We start from the raw sequence: 25464 nt of genomic DNA, 5'->3' as shown, positions 1-25464 counted from the left end.
AATAATGAAGGCTTAATGCCTGAAACATCAGCTTCAGCTTCTCCTTGCTTCCCACAGTGGTTGGTATACCTCAATTGACGTCCTGTTGATCTCATCCATTGCAAAGCACTGTGGACATCAGCCACTTTGGTGGATCACCCCTCCCTTCCCCCCCCCACCCTCCCCAAAATGGAATGCAAAACTCAGACCTTCCAGCCCAGCTATCAATACACAATGACAACACACTTGCAGGACATACTGTGTTAGTCCTGCTCAGAACACAGAGCGCAACAATTTGGCCGTTAACCATGCTTTATCTCTCACGCACAGGCCCGGATACCAGTGTGGAAGCAAAGATAATGGAGGATCGAATTCCAACCCGCTCTTTTCAGAGCACCTCTATTTTAGGCATGCAGTGTTAATCGCTCGGAGATGGTGTTCAAGATGCACCGGGATCCTAGTGGGTCTCTCCATGCCTCAAACTGCACTCCACCGTAATTAAAGCCTCTCTCCACAAGACACGGACCTGGGGGTGGCTCCCAAATGCGTCATCGCAATCGAAGCTGCCGGTAATGGAGCAATAAACGAGCAGGAGCGATTTGGCAGCTAACAATGAAAATGAAGCAATAAACAGGCGTGTGTTTAAGCATCACGCGGTGACGGATGTGAAAATCCTTGCGGTGCCTTAGCGTTGAAGCCACAAACACAGAATCTGCTTTTGCATATCGCTGCGGCCCCGCTGTCCATCCTTTCTCACGCTGCGCTGCTCATCAACAAAGGGAATCAACCAATCGGCTCTAACTCAGCATGCTGGCAATAGCTCCACGGTCAGTCACTTTGAAACGGAACAATTGACGTTTTTAAAGAAGTTGAACGTTTTGATAAATCCTCAATTGCTTTTGACAAAAAAAAACAACTAAAATTCAGGTTTGCAATTAAGAGCATTGAAACTCAAAAGGGAACGTTTTCCATTCTTTGAATATAAACGGTGTCAAAATATGCACGGACATATCGCGAGCCATCCAAAACCTCGTGGAACCGTTCCATTTTCTAAACCACGAAGCCCGAATATGGCAAGGACCAAACGTGAAGCATCAAATTAAAACGAGCGATAAAAGGTCGAGAACTGAAAAGTATGTTTAATTTGTGAATTTCAAAACAAAGCATGGAAAAATGTTTTATGCAAATAAGATTAAAATTTGATCTGGATCCTTTAATCCGTTGTCAAACAATACAGAATACAAAAATCAATGCATAAGTAGTTTAACGAATTAGCTGTCGCTCACCTGCCTCCCCCGGCACATCCCCCTTTTCCGGCTTCAAAAAATCTTTAAGTTAGGAAAAACATTCTTCCCTCTCCACCGAATGGCTCATTTCATCACACCGATTCGCAATGAGAATAAATAACGGTCCGACATGTAGCATATTTTCACGCCATCGCTTTGGTTACAGTTTTTCATGATGCTCATCCTCTCCAGGGAGACACCGGATGTGGCTTATGTTGTCCAAGATGCGGTGTCACTTGCTGTCAAAACCCAACACGTTCCCAAAGTCAGGCGAGTTTTAAGGTAAAGCCAAACTGCAGAGCATGGAATGTTCATTTTTGCCTCTAATCACGGGACTCCATGCTTCATCCGATATCCGTTCGATAAACGAAGGTGCGTACGAATTGCATCGTTTACAGTCATTTCGAAATAGTAGCAGAAAGTGCATTCTGTGCGGCGGCCTGCCCGCAGCGTCACCTTTCCAGTTGCTCGGGTAGAAGCGCCTGCATCGTGTTCCCGACTCCCACCGGCACGAGTCACTGCAAGTGGCAGTTCTCAGCCATGCTCTGAGCGTACCGGTCACACACCAGAGCACGCAGCTCGTCCAGATCGCGCCGCATGGAACGCAGACTCTCCTTGCCTTGGGCCAACGACTCCACGTTCTCCAATTCTGTGGGGTTTTCATCCACTCCGAGGGTCAGTGAAGCTGCAATGGGCAGTGCAAAATGAAAAGGAAAAAAAAAAGGAGTGATGAATAGCAAGACGAAGTTGGCTGAGACGACCCAAAAGTGCTGCGAGGTGTCCAATTAAAATTCCATCAGAATAAAAACATTCGTGAAGTTAACCGAAGTGCTCAAAGTATGTCAAACATATTTACGGCGAAGCAATTGTTGACGTGCCTAATGCCAGAACTTATTACACCTTCGTCACCAACACTTATGAAAACAAAAACTAAACATTTACTGCAAATACAAACACAACCACCCTCCCACCCCTTGCCAAATGATCCTTCACTCTCTCAGACAAGAGATACGATATATCGCGACATAGAAGAACTACCTTTAGAGGCCATTTTCCCCCGCAGAGCAGAGGTTGGCCTTTTTCGGGCACCTTGGTCCCCTTTTTGAAGCAATGTTTTATGGCCAGATGCCCTTCCTGCCACCAACCCTGTTAGTCGCCTCTTGCGACACACAGGGAATTACCAGTGAACTGGTACTCAATTTGCCGACCTCGGAAGAATGACAGACTGAGTCAACCCCCCTGGCGTTAATTCAGTGATGACCGGGATTCGAACACAGGATCCTAGGATCCCAAGCCGGCACCCTAACCGCTAAGCAAACACCAGGCGACATAAACAGGACGTCATTTCCGCTGTGGCAAAAATTCAGTCTCCCTTACTGTTACGGTATTTTGACAAATGGGAGTGACAATGGATTGCGCCGTCACTTGGAACCGTTTCCAGGATCTCCATGCGAAGTCGACTCTGCCGGTCACCGGTTTGTTTTCCTTTGCATTTTATCCATCTCGAGTTAATATAACATAAGTGAGACCAACGGTGGCATGATTCTTGAAATGCGAGAGGCGAGACCGGAGGAGGCGAGACCCTTGTCATAACACGATGGATGGCATCAACAGAACATTGACGGAGGTATGCTATCTGCCATGGGAAGCAAGAAGAAACTAACATTTCAGACACTAACCCTTCGTCAAAACAAAAAAATGAAAGATGGGTAAATGCCCGAAACATCAGCTTCTCCTTGCTTCTCATGCAGTTAGTATACCTAAGTAAACGTACTGTTGATTCCATCCATTGTTCTACCTTGTCCGCCAAGAAAGATCGACACCAGCAAGACTACTTCTTTATTTTACCTTATCGTAACAGACTATCACGTATGTGAGGCAAGAAAGGACATTACAATCAGCCACCACCCAAAAGGAGCAGTGGGCAAGGGTCAAATGGATTTTTGGTTTTTTTCAACAAGTTCACATTGACAGCAATTTATTAGTTAGGTCAGTCTCTTTCTTGACTGCCACTGGTACCAGGTAACCCAGTGCTACCTGCCGCATGGTCGGGTCATCGGCGACTAAACCGACGACCCTCACTGGCTTGCCAGTGGGGAGGGTGACTGACACCCTGCAGGACTAAAACAATACCTGTTAAAGAGCAGGTGAGCTTCCTTAGTGAGCCAATGGCCATCCAGTGAGGAGATGGTGTCTCCTAAAAAACACCCATCTGTTTGGACCAACCTTTTTAGGTAGTAGGTTGTGGAAAGCAACCTCCCAGGGTGGTACTACCGTTCGGACTTAGGAGCGTTAAAGTGGTGCCCGGAACCATTTTACACTCTCCGTGTCAGGATTGCTGGTCTTACTTTCTGTCTCACTCAAAATTTCCCCACCGGGCCTAGCTTTAATCTCTCTTTCTTGCAAACAAACATCATACACTTTTCCTCATACATTTTTCGTTCTCATTTTCACGCCTCACCTTTACACGCTCTCTTTTATTTCTCTTTCCTCACATTTATCAATGCAGTTATATAATTTAAGGCCTGGCCTCGATGAGGACTATATAGTCCGTGACTGTAGCCTTCAACATAAAAAAAAAACAGGAAGCAAGACAAAATGGTGCATGTAAAACTTGGAGAAAATATATTCCCAAGTTAAAGCTAAAGGACACCATGAGTGAAATAGTGCTGAAAAAAAAATGCATTTCTGGTTCAGACAGGAAGATAAAAGACAAAGACAAAATAATAAAATGTAGAAATAAAATTAGAAACAAAGATACAGTTGGAAAATGAGAGAGAATAACCGAAACAAAAAGAAGAAATATAAAAAACAGAAGTAAAGGCCAGCAATGATTTATGTTGTTCACATGAGTTCCACCATAACCGTAGCATAACGAGTGCATCAACCACTCATGTGAGACGACTAATTAACTTTTCATAGAAAAATCTCGAGCACAAAAAAAAACCAAAAAAACAAAAACAACATGAATTATTGATCAATCCAGAGAGAAAACCGTACAAAGCATGGCCATGGCTTACCATCCAAAAGGAGTATAAACGGGAGAAGAAGCAAAGATGGGTCAATATCATCACGCAATAAAATACTTGTAATTTTGTGGCTGATATGACTCCACATCCTTACTTTTTAAAGATGTGCCTTACGGCACTGCAACAGAATTAGCCGCTAAACGTGCTACATTGCCTTCATGCATATTTCACTCCACATTCAAACGAGGGGCACGGGGTTATTACTGCGGCATGGGACAAGCCTGCAGCTCAGGAATTACAAAGGACGGGACTTTCTCATTAATTGTGCAGCAACAAAACAGGAAAAGGTCATTGGTTGTGCTGCGCAAGATGATAAAGCCAGAACACTGGCGGCATAACTGTCCGCTGCTGCTTTTTCCCCCTTTTTGCCACGAACAAACAGCGTATGTAGCAAAGTGCTATTATTCTTCCTCTATCTGAAAATGTATTAGGAGTCAAAGATCGATATTCTTACGTTAACCCCAAGACAAAGGCCGCACGTAAACTGACAAATTCAACATTTGCTTGGATGGACAGAAAAACAAAAAGTCCAAAGTAATTTCACAGCTACATTGTACGCCTACATACGTGATTTAAGTACATCATTGTACGCTACAATCCCTGGTGTTGGGCTAGCGGCTAGGGTGCCGGCTTAGGATACCTAGGATCCTGGGTTCGAATCCCGGTCAATCGCTGAATTAACGCCAGGGGGGTTGACTCAGCCTGTCATCCTTCCGAGGTCGGCAAATTGAGTACCAGTTCACTGGTAATTCCCTGTTTGTCGTTAAAGGCGGCAAAAAGGGTTGGCGTCAGGAAGGGCATCCGGCCGTAAAACATTGCTTCAAAAAGGGGACTGAAAAACAACAACAACCACAGTTCCCGAAAAAGGCCAACCCCCGCTTGCGGGGAAAAATGGCCTCTAAAGGTGTTTTTATTTTTATTTTTTTATTGTACGCCATCTGAAAGATACTTTTGCTACAAGTACCTTGTTTTCGGACAAATCTTTTCGTTTTGGTGCGGTGGAATCTCATATCACCGCAAACTTTAGGTGACCTGTTATCTTTCTTAACTACAGTGCCTCCATCATTAAGACCTGCTGCCGAGGACTACCAACCATGAGAGTGAAAGGGTAACCCACATCAGAATCCTTGCAAGGGTCGTGGGCCACTCAATCAATCAATCTCGTGAATTGAATGTGGATATGCCACAGGCATGATAGTCCATTCTTACTGATACCTCGTTTAACAACATCAGTGTAACTTTTATTTATTAACTTACACTTAATTTAATCTCTCTAGAGAAAGAATTAGCCAGATTACAATGTGCAATGGCCTAATATTTTCAAAAGATGTCAGATGTTAACATCTGCAATGTAAATGGCAGATGAGACAGACGGCTTTGATGGTGCATGCCGAGATACAAACTCTCATGCCGGGACAGGACCCGAATGGTAGTTTTAGTAAAATGAAACTGCAGTAAGGGAACAAACCCATGACAGAGCTCAGAAGCGAACACACTACCGTCCCTGCCATAGTTCAGCTAAAATACCAAGCCTTATATGGAGGTTTGGTCTCTATGGTCTCCAAGCCTTATATGGTCTCTCATCCAAATACGAGCTGCATTAAATCCACTTAGCTTTAGAATCTTATAGTCCGCGTGCACAAAGCAAAACATGCGATTAATCAATTGGTTCACTTTGTCCGTCTATCTGTCTGTCTGTATGTCTGTCTATAAATGCCGGTTTATGATCGAGGAACAACGTGTTTCAAGTCTGCTGTTCTTCATCTGCTCCAATCGGTTCAACTGACCATTTGCTTGTTAAAATGGACATCTCTCTGGCTGTTCTCAGAGAGCCCCTTCAGCGTCGATGAGTCTGGCATTTCACTCAGGCCGACTGGCACGGTCTTCAAGAAGCCATTAATCATCTGGACTGGTCTGCCATCTCTACTGCCTCTGACATCAACTCATCCTGGGCATTCTTCCAAAGTAAATTGCTCTCTCTCTCATGCACAGATTTATCCCATCTCGTCTTCAGTTGTCATACCCTTCCTCCCGTCCATGGTACATTGAATCTTGTGGTGAGACAGTTGCCCCTCGCCTCATGGAAGGCTAATACAACTGAAGGAAAACTCAGTTCCTTCCACAAAGCTCGGAACAAGTGTGCGTCTACCCTCAAGAGAGCCAGGAAGCACTATCTCTCTACTCTCAAGACTAAACTCTCAAACCTGTCTCCCTCCTACAAATCCTGGTGGTGTCTGGTGAAATCTGTTCCTGCTGATTGTTCCCCCTCCATCCCCTCCCTCTCCTCGGACGGCTACACAGCTGACACTGCACGTGAAAAAGCTGAATGCCTCAACTCTGTGTTTGCCTCAAAATCTTGTGTCGCAAACCCATCTCTCTCTCTGTACCCACCATACTAAGTCAAACCCAGCTGGTCCTGGACTCAGTATCCTTCTCTCCTAAACAAGGTGGAGAAGCTTCTGTGAAGCATCAACTCTGATTCTGCAACTGGACCAGACGGCATCAGCCCACAGGTCCTAAAATCCTGCTCTGCCGCTCTATCTCAGCCTCTCTCTGTTCTTTTCACCCTCTCTTTTGCTCAAGGTCATCTGCCATCTGCTTGGAATTCAGCCAACATCACCACTTTACACAAAAAGGTGCAAAAACAGATCCTTGCAACTACAGACCAATCAGCCTGCTAATCAGCCTAATCAGCGTATCTCCCAAGCATCAGCAAAGGTCATGGAATCCATCATTGCTTCTAATATCAAATCCTGCCTCTTCTCAAATGGCTTGATCTCGGATCATCAATTTGGTTTCAGACCAGGTCACTCTATTTTGGACATGTTGCTTCTGCTGTCTGAACAATGGTTGGAGGTCCTCAATGCCAAACAGGAAATCAAAGCCATCTCCATTGACATATCTCGAGCCTTCGATACAGTCTGGCACCCCGCTCTGCTCACCAAACTCCTCCTATGGTATCCATGGAAATCTCCACGCATGGGTTGCGGACTTCCTCTCTGGTCGTAGTCAATGTGTGGCCCTGAATGGATTTCTCTCATCTCCCCTTCCTGTTCAGGCTGGAGTTCCCCAAGGCAGTGTTCTGGGCCCTGTGCTTTTTCTGGTCTTCATCAATGATCTCTCCGACTCTCTGTCTCTTTACTGATGACCCCACTCTCTGCCGCTCCATATCTCAATCTTCAGATCGGCAGGCAGCAGCCTCTTCACTCTCTGCAGATCCGGATAAAATCACAAACTGGTCAAACACATTGAACATGTCTTCCAATCCTGACAAATCTCACACTCTCACTAGATCTCTCCGAAAAGACTGTTTGGAAAACCCTCCCATCTGCTTTCTCAACAACCCTCTCCTTTCCAAGAAGTTCTGTCACTCAAGCGTTTGGGTCTCACTATCTGCCATGATCTTTCCTGGGAAAACCATATTTCCAAACTGGCCTCCAAAGCCAGTCGTCGTCTGGGCATCCTCTATCGTGCGAAGTCCTTTCTGGGCACTTCTGAGCTCCTCACCACATACAAAGCTTTCATCCGCACCTCAATGGAATACTGCTCTCTCCACTGGGCTGGTGCTCTTGCCTCACAACTAGCACGTCTTCACGCTGTTGAAACCAAAGCTTTAGAATCATTCGCTTTAGAAAGGATTTTAGAATCATTCGTATCTCCCGCGATGAAGCCGATTCTGAGAGCTTTTCACTCGCTCACCACAGGCAGATTGGTTGTCTTTATGTCTTCTCCCAACTCCTCTCCGGCCTAGCTCCCCTGGCTCTGTCTGTGCTCTGTCCCCCAAATATTCCTACAGGTCGCACAATATCAGCCAGCAACCCTCTTCTGGTGAAACTGCCAAAATCAAGACTCTCTGCTCACCTTCACTCTTTCATTCCTCTTTTTTCCTACCTCTGGAACAATCTCCCACACTCTCTTCAATCCCTCTCCTCCCTCCATGTATTTGAAACAGCTGTTCACCACAATCTCTAATTATCTTCCCCCATCCAAAACCTTTATCTTTTCTACACCCGTTAAAATACCCCAAATCCACCTCTTTCAATCTCCGACTTCTTTCCCGAAATTCCTTGTATTGTTCATTTGCTTTATACAGTGTACCCCCCAGCCCTCTCCCTTTCACAGATCTACTGACGTCCCTGTTATCTACAGTTGTTGTGCTTATTATGCTTTCTTCTCTCTCCCCCTCTTGTCTCTCGCTCCCTTTATTGTACGTTTTATGTGTCCGTGCATGTTTTTGTGTTTAACGTGTTAGCTCTTACCTCGATTCTGTATACAAAAAAAAGAAGTTATATTTTCAACACAAATCACAACATAAATTGCAAAACTAACCTGAAGTTTTGGAGCACTTTGCCTCTGAATTTGTCTCGCAGATCCTGGCCCATGTCATTGTTTCTCAAGACTACTTGAATATACTACTCTACTTGCAATAATACACATGTTCTATGAACTCTCTAGTTTAAAATGCATTCAAACTGACAAATCATAGACATTTTATCTCTCCCCAAATTAACCTATTCACATTTTGTATCCAAGTTTTGTTAACTCTGATGCAATTTCCCTTCAAAATAAATAAACAAGTAGAGCTACATTCAAAGTACACCGCCCCCAAAAAACAAACAACATGTACTCCAACATGCAACATTTCCTGGGCGCCTATGGTGCCCGGGGATACCGCCATGCAGCACATAGATATGGAATTGAGAGCGAGCGGTGTACAGTAATTGATTAATTACGTAATTAAAATAAATAAATAGTAATCTAAAATAATTAATTTCTTAATAAATTGAGTAATAGTAAAGTAAAGTAAAGCGTCTTTGGGCTTCCTGAAAAGCGCTATATAAAATAAATGCATTATTATTATTATTATTAATAGCATATCTAAACCACCAGTGTTTCATCCAAAATCTGTAACTTTTTGAAAATGAAGTAATTCATCAAAAATAAATAAATAAATGCTCGATTAATTGATTAATTAATAAATAAATAAAAACCTTTGCAGCCAAATCACTTGGTCATTGTGGTGTCCAAATATCAGCTTCCTAGTTCAAAGGGTGCCTAAGATATTGCCCAGATGAGAAAGAAAATAAATGTGATTAATAATCAAAAAAAAAAAAAAAAAATCGTAAAATAATTAATTTCTTAATCAATGGGCTAATACACAACATAACATGCATTTTAAAGGCCATTTTCCCTGCTAGAGCGGGGGTTAGCCTTGCGGTCCCCATGACAATCTTCTCCATTGTGCCCTATTTTCTGCATCTCTCCTTGTTAACCCCCTTGCCCGCATTTCTTCTTCCACCATCTTTAGCCAAGTCTTTCTCGGTCTTCCCCGTCTTCTACTTCCTTCTACATTCATTTCCATCACTCTTCTCAACCAGTCACTTTCATCCTTCCTCAACACATGACCAAACCATCTCAACCTGTTCCTCTTCACAGCATCAATCACAGGCTCTATTCCCATCATCTTTCGCAATTCATCATTTGTCTTCCTCTCTCTCAACGATACTCCGCACATCCGTCGAACCATTCGCATTTCCACCCTTTCCAACCTTCGTTGCTGCTCTACGTTCATTACCCATGTCTCGCTCCCATAAATCATAACACTTCTCACACATGCAGCATACACCTTTCCCTTCAGCTTCAACGACACTCCCCTCATCATCAGCACGCCACTCAATTCCCGAAACTTCTTCCATGCACATCTCACTCGAGCAACCGTTGCCGAGTCTGATCCACCTTCTCCATTCAGCATGTCTCCGAGGTAGCAAAATGTTTTCACACCTTCCAGCTTCATGCCGTCTCCAAGATCCAACTCAACATTTCCTCCATCTGCAGCTCCCTCTGTGCACACCTTACATTTGAATGTAGCTGCCACACTGGTTAATGACCCTCTCAGACCACTACATTTTTGATGAACCCACTCAGCGCACATTGTACACTGAATGGAGTTCACTCCGACACCCTTCCTACACACAGCACAGGGCCACTTCCCAGTTCTTTCCACCTCACCACATGCTTTACCACTTGCCATCACCTTCGTCTTTCCGATATTCACCTTCAGACCTTTTGTCTCCATACATTCCTTCCACGTGTTCATCTTTTCCTTCAGCCCATCCATACTTTCCGCAAACACCACCAGATCATCTGCATACAACAACTCCCACGGTAAACCCTCCTTTACGTTCTGAGCCAGCACCTCCATCACAGCTACAAATAGTAGTGGACTTAGTACCGACCCCTGATGCACTCCCACCTTCACCTCAAACTCACCACTGTTCCCGTCCTTCGTCCTTACAGCTGTGCGCGCTCTTTTGTACATTGCCATCACTACTCTGATCAACCATTCCTCCACTCCTAACTTCCTCAATGCCCGTCAATACTTTGCGTGGAACCCGATCGAATGCTTTCTCCAGATCAACAAACCCAAGAAACAACTTCTTCCTCTTCTCCATGTACTTCTCCTGCAACTGCCTCACAATGAAAAGCGCGTCTGTCGTTCCTCTTCCTGGCATAAATCCAAACTGCATTTCGTCGATCTTCACTTTCTTCCTTATCCTCCTCTCCAACACCCTTTCCAATACCTTCATTCCATGCTCCAATAACTTTATCGCTCGGGCTAATAGCATACATAAACCACCACTGTTTGATCCTAATCTGTAATTTTTTGAAAATTAATTAATTTAGTAATCGATCAAAAAAATTAATGAGTGAAAACAGAGTACTCCCTTTTGGCTTGTGTCATCACTGGGCCCCGACGTCATGCAGCGCCTGGACATGGAATAGAAAGGAATGGTGTACAACAATTAAATTGGTCAAAAATCCAAACTCACTCCGAATGCCAAGCAGCTGGGAAATATTCGGATCTTGGCCCTGGAAATGTTGGCTCAACACCGAACACAGGGACTGCAGGTCCGAGAGGCATTGCCGCATTTCCTGACGCAATTCTGCTGCCATTCGCTCCCAATTCACATCAGTGCCATGTCGTTTGGTCTCCATCTGTAGCCTGTCCTGAATGTTGAGTTTCTGCTCCAACAGGTCTTGATTCTGCGTAGCCAGCTGCTCAAACAGACACAATTCAGCCTCAAACATCGACGTTCATAGCTGGGAAAATTAGTTTTGAATTCACAATGAAAAAGGAATGGCTTTTGGTGAAAGTACATCGAACGAGACCATTGACATGCATGAGAAAATAAACTAATGTAAAAATAAGAACAGAAGAAAATTCATTTTGGTGAGCACATGTTGCAAGAAACACTTAAGCAAAATCCAACCCTCCAACAGATTATTTTCTTCCTTTGTGCCATCATCAAAGTATGAATATGTTCACCCTTCTGCAGTAAACTCCCACGATATAAATTAATAACAGAGAGCAAACAGAGAAAAAATAAAAGATTCAAATGCTATATGATGTAAGCATGTCTTTGAGCAGCCTCATTTACCAACCAAATTAAAGACAGGAATAGAGGAAGAGTCAGGTGGGGGAATGGCAGTGTTGGGAGGGGAGCTTGGGGAAAAAGGAGGGAGAAGAAGAGGAAAGAAGGAAGAAAAGATGGAATAGAGAAGTGGAGCCAAAATGGAGAGGATGGGTGGAGGGGGGGGGGGTGGGGGGAGGAGGGTTAGAGGAGTGCATGCATAGAAGGGGAAAAAAGCAAAAGAGGAGAATGGAGGTAAACGAAGTAAGGAAAAGGATGCGAGTGGAAATTATTGAAAAGAGGTGGTTTGGAGGGGTTGGCTGGGATATTTAGGCAAGACATAAAATCACACTGACATCCGTTTAAATTTCATGCCTCCACCAAGCCAAAAAACCCAAAGAAGTGATGAGGTGAAGGCTTCAGATCAAGAACATAAACACAATAATACACATTCTGGGTCTTATGCAGCGCCAAACATCATTGACAGCATACGGAAATAACAAGCGGATTTCAAACACGAGGGCGTTTCAGTAGTCACATGCATCATAATTTCACATAACACTAGGCTTTCTCGCAAAGAACACTTTGTGGAGCTTTGGCCACGTTCAGGGAATTAATGTGAAAACACAATTGCAGCAAATAGCAGTAATAATAAGTGAAAAACAATTATTTACTTGAAGCTTTGGCCAACTAATGAAGTATTATTTAAGTATACAGCACCATGTACTTTGATAATTCCCTGCCAGTGAAAACAAGGAAGAAATACATGTACAAGATGTAAAAACAAAAAATAATAAAAAAACATCCATGATGTGATGATGATGTGAGCGGGTCTTTGTTTTTCATTTGGAGGTTGACTGCTCAACATTTTCAAGTGGTACATGCTTCGGAGCCTTAATGGTACGCGTTTCTGTTTGCGCTGTTGCTGACGATTCGCAAATAAGCGATGAAACCGGTCTGGCAGCTGAGGGGGTGTTTATTCCCTCCATTCACATGTGTGAGATGTGGGTGGGTTTTTAGAATATTGTTATAGATCGCGGTTAGATGTTATAGACCGAGCGGTGGTGTAAGACCGCGACCTAACAAAACTCACCCGATTCACCCAGAACTTTGGCCGTATCGCACCGTAGCTGCTCAATGAGGGAAAAGACAAAAACGACGCAATGCAAGAGGAAAAGGAATTAAAACGAGAAGACGTACAGACGAGTAATGGGGTTTATTATTTACACACACAAGCAAAAAGGAGCAATCAAGTTTATTTACAACACATAAGACGCAGGTGACACAGTGCAAATACTAGCTTATCTACAGGCTTAACTTATCCCATGACAGAACAAACAAAAGACACTGACTCACGCGGGGAATTGCAGGAATCGCAGGATGTGGATGGCTGGAGGGAGAGGGAAGTCCAAGGGGGGTCATGCAGCACGATCGGCGCGTTTAGCAGCCGCCGTTCCTTTTCGGCCCTGCTCCAAACCGCCGCCCAGGCCCCAAGCGGCTGCCGGGTGTCGCTGCTGCTCCCGCCTCCACTTGCCTTGCCAGGCCTTGTCCCACTCGTCTGGTCCAAACCCTCCACTCTTTCTTGGTCCCTCACTCTGACCACCGACTCCTCACCGCAACCAACTCTGTGCAACCAACTCTGACCAACGGTGCAACCAACCCTGACCAACGGTGCAACCAACTCTCTGCGCAACCAACTCTGTGCAACCAACCAACTGTCCAACCACCTCTCCTTTTACTTCCGTGCGCGCCTTTTTATAGCGCCTCCGGCGGTTAAGCCGCCGGCGTTCAGGACACGCCCATCGGGGTGCTCACCTCGGCCCTGGTTGGTCGCGCGACCCTCGGGCTCCGCCCTGGATGACGACGGGCGGGCACGCCCCTCCTCCCCTCTGACGAGGTGGAGACACGCCTTTCTTCCCTGACTCGAGCCTCGTGGTCAATGGCGGTTATTGGAGGGGAGGTGATTGGGAATCGAGGCTCAGCAATGACGAGAGGTGATGTAGTATGGCAATCGAGGGTCGGCAATCACGAAAGGGGGGAATGGAAGGGAATCTATCTCTTTCACTGGTGCAATGGAGTATTTCAATTAATGGAAGACACAGCCTTACGCTAATACACATAATAAGGATATAACTGTCAAAAGAAAGGATATATCATGTCCTGCATGTATGTTTTATGGACTAACTACGGAAACGCCCTTTGACCTTTATACAACCACAAACGGAGGGAGGAGGGGTGATATTTTACAACAACCTTTTACAACAACATTTTACCACAACAACAAAATAAAAAAACATTCTCATATCCACAACACTGCACCCTCCTCCCCTTAGGCACGTCCCGGGCCTATTACTTTTACCTTAGTGTGGCATGTAGGTGTAGTTCCCTCTACTTTTAACCTGACCCTGAGTGCGACAGTTTTAAAACATAAATAAATGTGTCCCGCTGCTCCATTGCACCCTGCCTAACAGACTTACGCCCACAGCTAACCGAATTGCGGAATGGTCTTCAAACTATACACTGACGGTGGGAAGCATTATTTACACTGACGCTATTTTTATTTACAAAACTAACCCAGGACCTGTAATTGTTCTTTCTGGGGGGGAGACAGTCTGCTCTGCATCAATGCACCATGAAAGCACCTATAACGCACCAACACACCCTCAAGCACCAATCAGTGCAGTCACCACTGTTCAATGAATAAAATAAAACCAACAAACCCAACCCTGCAGGTGTCTCTTGCTCTTCGGCTCCCTCTGCTGGTTATTATTATTTCTTCCAGTTGTTGTCATTTTCATTTGCTTTGCTTACTGGCGGCCTATTTGCAATAAAGCTTGCCCAAACGTGTCCATTTTATTTATCTTTATTTATGGCCCACAGGGCCGACTATGTGTATGGTTCACCTGTGGGGCATTGGTGCCCTGTGGCCAAGGTCCGCCAGCAAGATTTCGGGCCCTCATGGCCGGTTCCAGCAGAGGGGCCATGCCCCAACCCATGGGGTCCATAAGTGGTGCTCGGCCACTGACATGTGGTCCATAATGTGGTGCATCGATGCAGACAGCTGGTTCTGGGAATTTCGGGCGCACAATGGCCGACCCACGCACGCTCCCCTCGGCGCCCAACGGCGCTCAGGTCCTCATGTGGGAGACAAAAAGGGGGGACAAGACAGATGAGCGAGGGGTAAGGTCTCAAGGGTACACATCAAAAAGGCAATGCAAGGCGAAATGCGTACGGAGGGCGAAGTGAGAAAGCTCGTCCCTACCGTACGTCACCCCCCTGTTACCTAGCCCACCCTTGCCCTTACCCCATATGTACAAAACCTACACATTACCAATTCGTCACTACTGTCACGTCTTCCCCATATTTCCTCTATACCAAATTCGTCACCACAATCCCTCTACTTCAAAAATTTGCCATCATCAATTCATCATCAATCCTCATAAGGAGGCAGAGATGGAACATCAAAGCACAATGTCACACCCACGTCATGATGCGTCTCACATTCCAAACATTTGCACAGTAAAAATAATTAAACATGGCATGGTGTGGAGTACCTGTCACCTCAGGTGAGTGGATGCAGATGGTGCGAGGAGATCCTTCATCCTAACTATCCTCTAAATGATTTTAACACACTTTACACTACCCGGGGTCTTTCTCTGGCCAAACCATTGGCCCTCTTACACTATGGGTTCTAAAAACCAATTCCCATTGGCCAAACTGTGGTGCTTTTCAATTTGGGGTCTCACTCCCCCGATTCATCTCCCGGTGCCCTCGCACAATTTCTGGGCTGTGGCGTGTACCTCTCCCAGCGGGTCTACCCACCTGCACACCTCCACCACTGCAGTTGCCACCCGAGCTTACCTAGCTCCTCACCCTAACCTATCTAACTGGGGCAGGCCCCTCCTGGCTCTGTCACCCCATGGTGCCCTCTGGCACTGGGCTACCCGGGTCCGTCCTCCGGATCCTCGGGCCCCATTCACACAACTACTACCGGCTCCCAGAGCCCACCTGCGGCCTCACCTGGCCGACATCCTCACAGTGGTGGAGCGCCCAACCAACTACACACACTAACAGGCTACACGCCCAGCCATTTCCACAACACCAACGCACCCATCCACATACCATTCTGTCACCCGCACCACAGATGCCAATATCCAACCACGATTTACCTGTACCCTCTACCTAACACTTACACTACCCGCCCCGGGTATCCGTGATGGGGGTCCACTCTTCCCCCATTCACACCTTCGCACCATCCACTCCACTCCACAATTTCCACCATTCTCACTCCACGACCATCCATTCCAATCCTCCATACCATTTATTCCATACATCTGTCTTTCATTCACCTGTCGTTGCACACCTGTGCAATCTCACCTGGTGCCACCTGCACCCTCCTCCTCTTTCTGGACCAGTTGGTCAACGCAACACACATCACCATCACTCACTCATACACTGCTCCACACACCTGTTCAGTTGCACACCTGTGCAATCACACCTGTTCCATTCTCACCTGTTCAATCCTCACACACACGGCATCATCTCAGCTAACTTCTCCCCTCTGAAACTTGCGCTTCCCAGTCGTCCCTTTAAACTATTGCGCTCCCACGTCATTATAATCCACACTAATCTACCTGCGTCCCCACTACAGGTATCAGTCACTAACTAAACTTAACGTTACCTAATGTCAATCTCTTCTAGATCCCTACAATATAACCTAACCCACCCGGGCTAGTTTTCACTGCCATACACCCCATAAACTATAGCTCCTTTGCCCCCCGTCTGTGAGGGATGGTGGATTTGCCATCCCACCACATCGGGGGTCTCTCGCTATCAATTTTGTACACCTAAATTCCAACCAATCAAAAATTTGCCAATCACTACTCATCATCTGCCAATCATTACTGCCAATCCTTTGCCAATCATCAAATTTTGTTTTTTCTCTAATTTTGGGTCCAAAACACTATCACTATCACGATCACCATCATCACAGTCCGCTATATCCTAGCCTCGGTGCGTCATGACATCATTAAACTCGGCTTCGTAAAGCCGAGCAATGAATTCGGGTGGTTTGGTTGCCTGCAGGTTGAATCCGTCCGGCTTTCGGTTCAAGGGAGGTGGTTTGGTTGGACCGAGATTCCACGCACCATCTCGGCGCGGCACCTTGCGGTCCCGGGCCCGATGGCTCCATCTCCCCCGGTCGGAACCCCGTCCCCACGAGGGGGCACCGTTCCGCTTCCTCCCACTCGCCCTCGAACCGGACCGGTCGCCTCGCCCGACAAAGCCCGGACTCGACCGTGCGGGGCGGGGCCAAGCCCGAATCGGCAACGACGCTTCGAAGAGAAACGACGCAGCTTCGATCGACGCCGGGCCTCGCACCCAACCAAGCACCCCTCGCACCGAGTGCTCGCATCGGCTATCCGTCACTCTAACCACTAAACCGGTTACCATCGACGCTTCACTTGCATGCTTACAAGCATACGCTACCCCTTTCACCCTCACAAAACCTGGCGTTCCAACGCCGTCCGTACATTCCACCAACGCTCTCTCTGTTACACACCACACCTCTTGCGCACACTTCGATCCACACCTCTCCTCCGTTACGTCCTCCGTAACACTCACCATGGGCGTGCACTCCGTATTGCTCTCACTCCCTGTGTCACACCCCGTACACACCGACGTGCATTCTCGCTCGCACTCGGTTTCACTCCCACACTTTATAACACACCCACTCGCCGACGCACACTTTTTTCTCCCACGCGTGCCATTTCCACTCACACGGGACCCTTCACCAACGCCCGGGTGCTTCCTCGATCCCAAGCGCGCGAAAATTCTTTTGTCGCTAAACATCCTCCTGCAAAATCTACCCGCACAATATACAGCACGACTCACCTGGGGGATCCTTTTCTCCACGCGAACCTGCAAACTTCCATTCGGGTTAGCGAGTACAGCATCAGGATGTGCATTTAGACTTTGAGCAATTTCCATTCCTTCCTCCGATTGTTGCTCTTTTAACTTCAAGTCCCCGGTCTCTCCAATTTCAACTATACCCATAATTTCTTTGTTCACCTCGACGACCGTTGGCTTTAATAAAATTCCCTCTACCTCATCGGTCGCCGGCTTTTTCAAACCCCGTGTCGCGATTTCTACCCCCGTCATTGTACCCGTGCTTTTCTCCGCTTCGCTCAACCAGCGCTTTTCGACCCGCTTTACCTCGTCGTGCACCCCTGGGACCCTTTCGCCCAACTTGCGGTCTCTGTCCCTCTGCTCCTCCCTTGCCTCTGATATCCGTTTTTCCACTTCACACCTGGATTCCTCCCTCAATTTTTTTAGATCACACCCGGATTCGTCTGACATGGCATCCCTCTTCCAATTATACACTGACTCTTCCATAGAGGCCCTCATTTGTGCCATAAATTGCTCCATGAGGGCCTGCATTTGGGCCATCCCTCCCACTTGTGCAGCGGGTGCGGCCGCCGTAGCAATGTGCGAGGCGCCATTTTGTGCGTCTGATACTCCCTCAACCACACCTTCTTTCCTCTCCTCCACCATTTTTTTTCCGAAGTCCTGGGTCGATTCTACCCCGTCTATCTCTCCCACCGGCATCCCGTCGCCTTGAACAGCCATGGCGCGATTTCAAAATTCGGGTTTTGCTTAAAAAAAACAAAGTTCGGCAGCTCGTAATTTTGACCAAATTTTTTTTTCTAGATGTTTAAAAAATTTGGTTCGGGCCCCGAATCTCACTCCCAGACACCAATTGTTATAGATCGCGGTTAGATGTTATAGACCGAGCGGTGGTGTAAGACCGCGACCTAACAAAACTCACCCGATTCACCCAGAACTTTGGCCGTATCGCACCGTAGCTGCTCAATGAGGGAAAAGACAAAAACGACGCAATGCAAGAGGAAAAGGAATTAAAACGAGAAGACGTACAGACGAGTAATGGGGTTTATTATTTACACACACAAGCAAAAAGGAGCAATCAAGTTTATTTACAACACATAAGACGCAGGTGACACAGTGCAAATACTAGCTTATCTACAGGCTTAACTTATCCCATGACAGAACAAACAAAAGACACTGACTCACGCGGGGAATTGCAGGAATCGCAGGATGTGGATGGCTGGAGGGAGAGGGAAGTCCAAGGGGGGTCATGCAGCACGATCGGCGCGTTTAGCAGCCGCCGTTCCTTTTCGGCCCTGCTCCAAACCGCCGCCCAGGCCCCAAGCGGCTGCCGGGTGTCGCTGCTGCTCCCGCCTCCACTTGCCTTGCCAGGCCTTGTCCCACTCGTCTGGTCCAAACCCTCCACTCTTTCTTGGTCCCTCACTCTGACCACCGACTCCTCACCGCAACCAACTCTGTGCAACCAACTCTGACCAACGGTGCAACCAACCCTGACCAACGGTGCAACCAACTCTCTGCGCAACCAACTCTGTGCAACCAACCAACTGTCCAACCACCTCTCCTTTTACTTCCGTGCGCGCCTTTTTATAGCGCCTCCGGCGGTTAAGCCGCCGGCGTTCAGGACACGCCCATCGGGGTGCTCACCTCGGCCCTGGTTGGTCGCGCGACCCTCGGGCTCCGCCCTGGATGACGACGGGCGGGCACGCCCCTCCTCCCCTCTGACGAGGTGGAGACACGCCTTTCTTCCCTGACTCGAGCCTCGTGGTCAATGGCGGTTATTGGAGGGGAGGTGATTGGGAATCGAGGCTCAGCAATGACGAGAGGTGATGTAGTATGGCAATCGAGGGTCGGCAATCACGAAAGGGGGGAATGGAAGGGAATCTATCTCTTTCACTGGTGCAATGGAGTATTTCAATTAATGGAAGACACAGCCTTACGCTAATACACATAATAAGGATATAACTGTCAAAAGAAAGGATATATCATGTCCTGCATGTATGTTTTATGGACTAACTACGGAAACGCCCTTTGACCTTTATACAACCACAAACGGAGGGAGGAGGGGTGATATTTTACAACAACCTTTTACAACAACATTTTACCACAACAACAAAATAAAAAAACATTCTCATATCCACAACAATATCTTGGTTGGATAAGTGCCCACCCCCTTTATAATAGCGAGTGTAAATTAGCTCAGGTGTAGCCAATCACCTTCAAAATCACACACCAAGTTAATTGGCCTCCACCTGTGCTAAATTGTGTGATTCTGATTATTTGAGAATAAAATCAGCTGTTCCTGCAGGTTTTCTCTGCAGGGTAGTGCATTTCACAGCAAAGACTCAACCATGAGCACCAAGGAGCATTCAAAAAATCTCTGGGATAAAGTTGTGGAAAGGCACAGATCAAGGGATGGGTATAAAAAATATTTCAAAGGCCTTGGATATCCCTTGGAGCACAGTCAAGAGAAACATTAAGAAGTGGAAGGCGTATGGTACCACCAAGACCCTGCGTTGATCAGGATGTCCCTCCAAACTGGATGACAAAGCATGGAGAAGACTGATCAGAGAGGCCATGGAGGGGCCAATGGCAACTTTGAAAGAGCTACAGGCTTTTATGGCAAAGACTGATCACTGTGTGCATGTGACAACAATATCCAAAGCACTCCACAAGTCTGGCCTGTATGGTAGGGTGGCAAGCAGGAAGCCATGACTCAAAAAGGCCCACCTTGACTCCCATTTGAAGTATGCAAAAAACCACTCCGGAGTTTCTGAAGCCACGTGGCAAAAAGTTTTGTGGTCTGAAGAAACCAAGATGGAACTTTTGGGCGTAAATGCAAAATGTTATGTTTGGCACAAACCCAACACAACACATCACCCAAAGAACACCATCCCTACTGTGAAGCATGGTGGTGGCAGCATCATGTTATGGGGATGTTTCTCATCAGCAGGGACTGGGGCACTTGTCGGGATAGAAGGGAAAATGGATGGAGCAAAATACAGAAAAACCCTGGAGGAAAACCTGCTACCCTCTGCAAGAAAGCTAAAATTGGCACGGAAGTTTACCTTTCAGCATGACAACGACCCGAAGCACACAACCAACGCTATACTGGAGTGGCTAAGGAACAAAAAGATAAATGTCCATAAGTGGCCCAGTCAGAGCCCTGACTGAAATCTAATCAAAAATCTGTGGCATGGCTTGAAGATTGCTATCCATCAACACTCCCCACACAACTTGACTGAGCTTGAACAGTTTTATACAGAAGAATGGGCAAACGTTGCCCAATCAAGGTGTGCGAAGTTAGTAGCAACCTATCTCAACAGACTCACATCGGTAATTGCTGTAAAAAGTATTAACTCAGGGGGTGGAGGGGAGCAGGGTGGACACTTATCCAACCAAGATATACTAGTTTTGTATTTTGTAATTAATTTTCTGAAATTTGTTGAATTTGTCTTTCACTTGGAAGTTGTGGGTTACGATGTTTAAATAAAGGTGGAAAAACTCTCATTTAATTCCAGGTTATAAGGCAACAAAAGGTGAAAAATTTGAAGGGGAGTGTATATATACACAATACACATGTGTATATTGTTACGGAACCCAACGTCGGCCTCTGTTCCCCTTAGAGGGGGGATTAATCCCCTCTTCTATAACTGACCGACGTGGTCCCTGACGCTGCCCAGCGACCTCCGGAAAGGCCGGTGGCACAGCCCCGTTCATACCGCGGACAGATGCTAATTGCTGAGCGGTTTTAGCAACCGCGGCATGAACTATTAACAGAACTAGACCCGATTCCTGAACGTTGGCCAAATCGTGCCACAGGTATTCAATGGGGAAAAGACAAAGACGACGGATGTGAAGAAGAAGAAGAAGACAAAAGGTAGGAAATACGAATATGATTTATTACTACTATTTACAACCAAAAGAAACCAAGGAAGAAGGAAGGATAATAAAATAAAGACAGAAAGAATGGAAGGAGACACAGTGCAAATATTAACTTATTCTAAACAGGCTTAACTTATACCCCAGGACAAGACACACAGAACAAACTCACGTACACAGAAGGATGGAATGGCAGGACTGAAGGACTGGAAAGAGAGAGGAAGGTTCAGCTGGGGCAGATGGTTCGGGCTTGATCCCGCACGGGACGCCGGGCTGGACCTCGACGGCCACCGATGCCACCGATCCTGGTTCCCGCGGGGAAACAGGTCGAAGCTGCCTGGCGGAGCCAACGCTGCCTGGTGGAGTCAAAGCTGCCTGGTGGAGTCAAAGCTGCCTGGTGGAGTCAAAGCTGCGTGGTACTGCTTCTGCCGCGTCTCTCTCTCTCCCTATCTGAGCTCACTCCCAAAGGCTTCCGCGCGCGCTTTTATTGCCCCTGGGGCGATCAAGCCGCCGGCCTCCAGGACACGCCCATCGGCGAGCTCGCCTCGGCCCTGAATGGCCGCGAGGGCCCACCGATCCCGCCCCCAGAGGAGGCGTTGGCAAGGCCATGCCTTGTTCCTGGCGCTGGGCTGACTCCTCCCACCTTCCGCTCCGAGATGACCTCGTGCTCAATGGAGTTTGGGGGTGATTCGAGCAAGCCCCAGCCAAAGGGCAGCGAACGCTGCCGGCAATTGCGTTTTGGGGGCAATTGAAAGGGGATTCTACCTTATTTGAATTCGGTGCAATGCAGTGTTAACTAGTAGGAACAGAGCCTTAACCTACATAGAATAAGGAGATAACTGTATAGAAGGATATATGATTGGCTACCTGATTGTATGTGGAACAACTACGGGAACGACCTTTGACCTTTATACACAACAATGGAGGAAGGCGGGTGATATTTACAACAATTTCATTACACTTACAACGATAATAAAAACTACAACACCATTCTCAAATCCACAACACTGCACCCTCCTCCTCTTAGGCACGTCCCAGGCCTATTACTTTTACTTTTAGTGTGGCACGTAGGTGTAGTTCCCTCTACATTTAACCTGACCCTGAGTGTGACAGTTTTAAAACATAAATAAATATGTCCCGCTGCTGCATTGCACCCTGCCTAACAGACTTACGCCCACAGCTAACCGAATTGCGGAATTGTCTTCAAACTACAACATGAACGATGGGGGAGCAGTATTTACAGTTACGCTACTTGTATTTACAAAGCGCAACCCAGGACCTGCGATTGTTCTTTTGGGGGGGGGGGGGGGGAGACAGTCTGTGCTGCATCGACGCACCAGAAAGCACCAAAACGCACCAAAGCACCAGTCGGTGCACAGTCACCACAGTTCATAGTAAAAAAAAACCAACAAACCCTTGGTGGTCTTGGTCTTCGGCTCCCTCTGCTGGCTATTGTTATTCTTCCAGATGTTGTCAACTTCGTCTTCTTGCTGGCGGCCTATTTGGTGGAAATAAAACTTGCACAAAACAGGTCCATTGTTGTTATCTATGGCCCACAGGGCCGACTAGGGGTGGTTCACCTGTGGGGCATAGGTGCCCTGTGACCAAGGTCCGCCAGCAAGATCTCGGGCCATCATGGCCGGTTCCAGCAGAGGGGCCACGCCCCAACCCATGGGGTCCATCAGTGGTGCTCAGCCACAGACATGTGGTCCATACGTGGAGCATCGATGCAGACAGCTGGTTGCGGGAGTTTCGGGCACACAATGGCGGACTCCTGCACGCTCCCCTCGGCGCACAGTGGCGCACAGTCCTCGGGTGGGAGACAAGGGGGGGGGGGGGGAGAAGACAGGTGAGCGAGGGGTAAGGTCACAAGGGTACACATCAAACAAGGCAATGCAAGACGAGGTGCGTACGGAGAGCGAAGTGAGAACGCTCGTCCCTACCGTATGTCACCCCCCCTGTTACCTACTCTACCCTTGCCCTTACCCCATATGTACAAAAATCTACACATTTACAATACCAAATTCGTCCCCACAATCCCTCGAACCAAATTTGCCATCACCCAATTCATCATCAATCCTCATAAGGAGGGAGAGATGGAACACAAAGCACAATGTCACACCCACGTCATGATGCGTCTCACATTCCAAACATTTGCACCAAAATAATAAAAACAAACCATGGCATGGTGTGGAGTAGCGTCACCTCAGGTGAGTGGATGTAGATGGTGCGAGGAGATTCTTAATCCTAACTACTTCCTAAATGACTTTAATACACTTTACACTACCCGGGGTCTTTCCCTGCCAAACCATTGGCCAACTTACTCTATGGGTTCTAAAAACCAATTCCCATTGACCAAACTGTGGTGCTTATCAATTTGGGGTCTCACTCCCCTGATTCAACTCCCTGTGCCTTCGCACAATTTCCAGGCTGGGTCGTGCAGCTCTCCCAGCAGGTCTACCCACCTGCACACCTCCACCACTGTAGTTGCCTCCGAGCTTACCTGCTCCTCACCTTAACCTATCTAACTGGGGAAGGCCCTCTGGCGCTCTCCCCACTCGGTGCCCTCTCTGGCACTGGGCTACCCGGGTCCGTCCTCCGGATCCTCGGGCCCCATCCACAACTCTACCGGCTCCCAGAGCCCACCTGCGGCCTCACCTGGCCGACATCCTCACAGTGGTGGAGTGCTCAACCAACTACACACACTAACAGGCCACACGCCCAGCCATTTCCATGACACTAATGCACCCATCCAAACACCATTCTTCCACCACGCACCACAGATGCCAATATCCAACCACAATTTACCTGTACCCTCTACCTAACACTTACACTACCCTCCCCGGGTATTCGTGATAGGGGTCCACTCTTCCCCCATTCACACCTTCGCACCATCCACTCCACTCCACAGTTTCCACCATACTCACTCCATACCATCCATCCCATACTCCATATATTCCATACTACCATTCTCCACACACCTGTAGTTGCACACCTGTGCAATCACTCCTAGTGCTTCCTGCACCCTCCTTCCTCCCAGGACCATTTGGTCAACCCAACACACATCACCATCACTCACTCATACACTGCTCCATACACCTGTTCAGTTGCACACCTGTGCAATCTCACCTGGTGCCACCTGCACCCTTCTTCCTCCAAAGCTCCTTCAATCACTCAATACAATGCACAATCAATTATTCCTCATACGCTGCTTCATACACTTTCGATCCTCAAACACTCGGCATCATCTAAGCTACCTGGTGCCCTGCTAAAATTCGCGCTTCCCCGTCGCCCCTTTAAACTATTGCGCTCCCTCGTTGTTATCATCCACTACCCTCTCTATGTCCCCACTACCTGTCCAAAGTCGCTACCTAACCTTACCATTACCTATGGTCAATCTTTAGGTCCCTACACACTATATCCTAACCCTCCCGGGCTAGTTTTCACTGCCATAAACCCCATAGCTATTACTCCTTTGCCCCCGTTGTGAGAGATGGCAGAGTTGCCATCCCACCACAACGGGTATCTCTCACTACCAATTTGGCCCATCCAATTTCAGCCAATCAAAAATTTCCAATTACAAATTCCCTATCCCTACCAAATGTCCTTTAACTGGAGCCTCGGTGCGTCTTTACATGCTCAGAACCTGGCTTCGCCAAGTCGAGCAATGAATGCGGGTGGTTCGTTGCCGGCGGTTGGATCCGTCCGGCATTCGGTGCAGGGAAGGGGGTTCGCTCAGGCCGAGATCCCAAGGTCCACCTCGGCGCGGAGCCTTTCGGTCTCCTGCCTGATGACCCGATCTCACCCTGCCGGAACGCCTCAACCACAAGGGGTCGCCGTGATGACCCTTCCTACCGGGCCGCCCGCTCCGCTGAGCGGAGCACGGACGCAACCGTTCAGAGCGCGGCCCAGCGTGGATCGCGTACGGCGGTTCCTTTGAAACCGCCGCAGTTACGATCCCCGCTGGTTCCCGCT

General features: G+C 47.5%; 1 protein-coding gene across 1 annotated transcript in view; it reads right to left on the bottom strand.

Annotated features, from left to right (window-relative positions):
- Positions 1 to 1098: 1098 nt before the first annotated feature.
- The window catches only part of LOC137439839 (centrosomal protein of 85 kDa), a 58824-nt gene continuing 34458 nt past the window's right edge, over positions 1099 to 25464 (bottom strand). Inside the window, exons 7-8 of the mRNA XM_078767997.1 lie at positions 11125 to 11350; positions 1099 to 1950 (exon numbers count right to left, since the gene is read on the bottom strand). Of these exons, the coding sequence (XP_078624123.1) occupies positions 1781 to 1950; positions 11125 to 11350 (396 nt within the window). The 3' untranslated portion in view covers positions 1099 to 1780. The remainder of the gene's footprint in view (positions 1951 to 11124; positions 11351 to 25464) is intronic.

This window comes from Myxine glutinosa, chromosome 14 (assembly GCF_964187855.1).
Source record: "Myxine glutinosa chromosome 14, kmMyxGlut1.1, whole genome shotgun sequence".
Lineage (NCBI taxonomy): Eukaryota > Metazoa > Chordata > Myxini > Myxiniformes > Myxinidae > Myxine > Myxine glutinosa.
Note: the sequence above shows the minus strand (reverse complement) of the source record. Positions and strands in the feature narration are given on the sequence as shown.